The 3,729-nt window shown below is 53.0% G+C and overlaps 1 protein-coding gene across 1 annotated transcript in view; it reads left to right on the top strand.

Annotated features, from left to right (window-relative positions):
* The window catches only part of LOC104410728 (butyrophilin subfamily 1 member A1-like), a gene marked incomplete at its 5' end in the record, with an annotated part of 6,742 nt that overhangs the window by 2,167 nt on the left and 846 nt on the right, over positions 1-3,729 (top strand). Inside the window, 9 exons of the mRNA XM_010020979.1 lie at positions 486-509; positions 608-628; positions 869-889; positions 980-1,000; positions 2,243-2,263; positions 2,352-2,372; positions 2,463-2,483; positions 2,577-2,597; positions 3,246-3,323. Coding sequence (XP_010019281.1) covers positions 486-509; positions 608-628; positions 869-889; positions 980-1,000; positions 2,243-2,263; positions 2,352-2,372; positions 2,463-2,483; positions 2,577-2,597; positions 3,246-3,323 — 249 coding nt within the window. The remainder of the gene's footprint in view (positions 1-485; positions 510-607; positions 629-868; positions 890-979; positions 1,001-2,242; positions 2,264-2,351; positions 2,373-2,462; positions 2,484-2,576; positions 2,598-3,245; positions 3,324-3,729) is intronic.

Below are 3,729 nucleotides of genomic sequence, written 5' to 3'. Positions count from 1 at the left end.
GGGTAATACTCCCTTGAATACAGCATGAATTGGAGGGAAATGTCCCGGGAATCTGATTCTCTCCCTGAATCCCTGTGAGAGTTTCTGCTCAGTCTTTATTGGCAAGATTTGATCTCTGGAATTCTTTTTTTCCTCCTTCTCCTTCTCCTCCCCCTTTTCCTTCCTCTTTTCCTTCTCCTTTTCCTGCCCCTTCTCCTTAACTTTATCCCCTCCTCTCTCAGGGAATCTGGAGCAGAGCTGGACAAGCCGCTTCCAAACCTCCCCACATCCAGTCGGAGGGATTTGGTGGCTCAGTTTGACTCTTCCCATCCTTTGGCATCTATTTTTGGGGATAACGGCAGAGGGCCAAGGGGCCTAAAATAACACCAGGGAACACATGGGAAAAGTAGCCAAGGGATAGAACCTGGGATTGGGATAGGAAATCCGGGCTGGAAAAGGGCAAATCCAGGTCTCACCTTTTCCTTTCTCTCTTTTCCTTCTGGCAGAGGAGCTGAGGGAGCAGGAAGCTGGTGAGTGCTTTGTTGCCAGCCCCCAGGGGCTTGGATAGATCCATTGTGGATTCTCTAATGGATTAACACTTATAACCCATCCTCTCGTTCCTCTGCAGATGGATCTTCCGAGGAGCTCGGTAAAGCTCCAGCTTCCTTCCAACTGGGAAAACTGGGATGGGTCGAGGGCTGTTCCTATGTTGGAGCATGGGAACGACGGCACATGAGGGATGGGGCTGGAAGGGCAGAGGCTACGAGGAATTCTCATTCCTTCCCCTTCCATTCCTCTTCCCCTTCTCCTTTTCTTCCTCTCTCTTCCTCTTCCCCTTCCCTTCTCCTTCTCTTCCTTTTCCCCTTCCCCTTCTCTTTCCCCTTCCCAGAGGACAGTGACCTGGAAAGAGGTGAGCACCATTCCCCTTCCTGCCTTGGCACGAGTGCTTCCCTCCTGGATTCCCTGCTCTGATGCACCTTCCCTGGTTCTCTCCTCTCAGCTGAGCTCGCTGCGGAGCTGGGTAAGTCCCTGCCATGGGCTCTTCCCAGTATCCCAGTTGGAATTGTGCTGGGTTGGAAGCTCTGAGGCTGTTCCCACAGGGAATCAGTGACGGGAATGTCAGAACTTCATCCTCGGAAGCAGCTTTTTGCTTTTCCCCACCATTTAACTGTGGATGTGGAGGAAATTCGGGTCTTCCCATTGGGAAGGAGATGGGATAGTAGAGAAGGAGAAAATCCCAATGGAAACCTGTGGTTTTCTCTCCCTTATTATCCTAATCCTGGTTTTCTTCCTTGTTTTTAGAGGAATGGCATAAACAGATAGGTGGGTTTTGTTCTCTTTTTGGGTGCATTTGGGTGCTTGGGATGGGCAGATTCCAGCTGCATTATCCCAATCCCGGGAAGAGCTTTTCCCCCTCACCTAAATACCAAATTCCCACGTGGTTACTGGAATACTGGGATTGTTCCCGAGGTGTCGCTTGAGCCAAGAAATCCTGATTGTGTCCTTTATTCCCTTCCTTTAAGGGCAAATCACGGAAGAGCTTGGTGAGTCCTTCCCAGCCTTTCCTCCTTCCCTGTCTCCTCCTTTCCCTGCCTTTCCCCTTTCCCTGCCCTTCTCCCAGTTGCAACGTGGATGCTGCAAAGCCACAGATCCTGAAGCTTTGTCTCTTTTCCCTGTTTTCCCCATTCCCAGCGGAGCGGAGCGCGCGCATCGGTGAGTGCTGCTCTTCCATAGGGAAGCACGTGGGAATGTTGCATGGAAACAGAGCTCTTCCCTTCTAATATGGGATAAAAGGAGCCTTAAAGGCTCCGTGTCCATGCCTGCTCCATGTTTGCTTCTCCCCGGGCATCCCAAACCCCTTTGGAATGATGGTTTGGATACATGGGGGTCGGTGCGATGATGCTCAATCCATTGGGATACAACCCAAACCCCATAAACTTATTGTTGATGGGTCTATAGGGGAGAAATAACCATCATTAAACCTACTTTTCCTTTTGCTTTTCCCAGAGGAACTCACGGCGGAGCTGGGTGAGTCCCTTCACTATCCCAACCTGGGTGGATCCTTTGGGATTTAGGCTGGGGCTGGGGGGAGCCAGTTGGGTCTTTGCTTGGAGATGAGGGAAGCCCATGTGGGAATGACACCCAGGGCGAAACGGGAACGTCAGTTCTCTCCATGGAGCAGCCAAACATCAGAACAAAACACCCAAAAACTTGGGAATAACTCCCTTTTTTTTCCCTTTTCCCTCTCTTTTCCCTCTTTTAGGACAACGGGATGCCCGGATCGGTATGTGTCCCCCTCCTCCTGCACCTACACTCGTGCTTCCATTCCCAGGGTGATGGTGATGGATCAGTTTGGGCTTGTTCTCTCCCAGGTGACTTGTCCGCAGGGATTGGTGAGTGTTTTCTGGCTTCCAACCACACACTTTGGGATCTGGATTTGGGAGAAGTTCAGCTGGGATTGATTTTGGCTTCTCTTTCCATAGAGACCCGCGAGAGGAGAATCGGTGAGTGGCAAAGTGCGGCTCAAGACCTTTGTGTGCGTGATCCCTGTGCTGGGAATTCTCATGGGAATCCTTCCTTTCCTCTTGTCTTTCCAGAGGAACTCACAGCGGAGCTCGGTGAGTGCCTTGGGTGGGAGAGAGGATCATGGAATGGTTGGGAAAGGGCCTTAAAGCTCCTCCAGCTCCACCCCAATGCCATGGGGACACCTTCCATAGAGCAGGTTGCTCCAAGCTGGCCATGAAGGGATGGAGCATCCAAACCTTCTCCATCCAACCCATCCCGGTGTCCCTCCACCCTCTTCTTCCCAATATCCACATACCTCTTCCAGTTGGGAGCCATTGCTCCTCATCCCATCCCTATGTGCCACTGTAGAAGCCCCTTCCCAGGTTTCCAGGCAGCCCTTTAGGCCCTGGAAGCTGCTCCAGGCTCTCCCTGGAGCCTTCCCTTCTCCATATCTTATCTCATTATCCAACCAGTGCTAATCCCTGGGCCCACAAATCTGGGATCACTTTGGGAATGCTCGGGAATGGCCGAGCAACGTGCACTGACCATTCTCTTTGCTTCTCTTCCCAGAGGAATACAAAGCCAAAGCACGTGAGTGACCTTGGGAGCAGCCAGCGAGGATCCGGGGGGCGGAATGGTGGGAATGTGGCATTTGCAGGTGTTTCGCCCCTGTGGGCACCACGGGATGGGCCGGGAAAGGGGGAAGCACCGCTCCGGAGCGTCCTGATGGTAACAGGGCTCTGCCTTGTCCTCCTGTGCAGGAAGGTGCCTCCAGGAGCACAGTGAGTGCATCTCCCGGCCCTGCAGCCCCCTGGGCCCCCCTCGCCCCCGGCAGCAGCGTGAGTCCTTTGTGTGTGTCCTTAGGGAAGGAAGAGGAGGCGATGGGTGAGTGTTGGCTCGGAGCAGGAGTGAGGGGCTTCAGGAAGGGGCTGCGCTGGGCCCCGAGTGGCACCGAAACACCCACTGGATGTCCAGAAGGCACCAAAACACCCATTAGATGCCCAACGAGACCCCAAAACCCCTGCAGATGCCCAACAAGACCCCAAATCACCCATTAGATGCCCAAGATGACACAAAAACCCCCATTAGAATCCCCAGGAGGACACCAAAACCCCCATTAGATGCCCAAGAAGACCCCAAAACCCCTGTTAGATGCCCAAAATGACACAAAAACTCTCATTAGATGCCCAAGAAGACCCCAAAACCCCCATTAGATGCCCAAGAAGACCCACAAACCCCCGTTAG

The sequence above is a fragment of the Nestor notabilis genome, unplaced genomic scaffold (assembly GCF_000696875.1).
Source record: "Nestor notabilis isolate BGI_N333 unplaced genomic scaffold, ASM69687v1 scaffold14578, whole genome shotgun sequence".
In the NCBI taxonomy this organism is placed as follows: Eukaryota; Metazoa; Chordata; class Aves; order Psittaciformes; family Psittacidae; genus Nestor; species Nestor notabilis.
The sequence above is the reverse complement of the archived record's forward strand: the minus strand, read 5'-3'. Positions and strand labels throughout refer to the sequence as shown.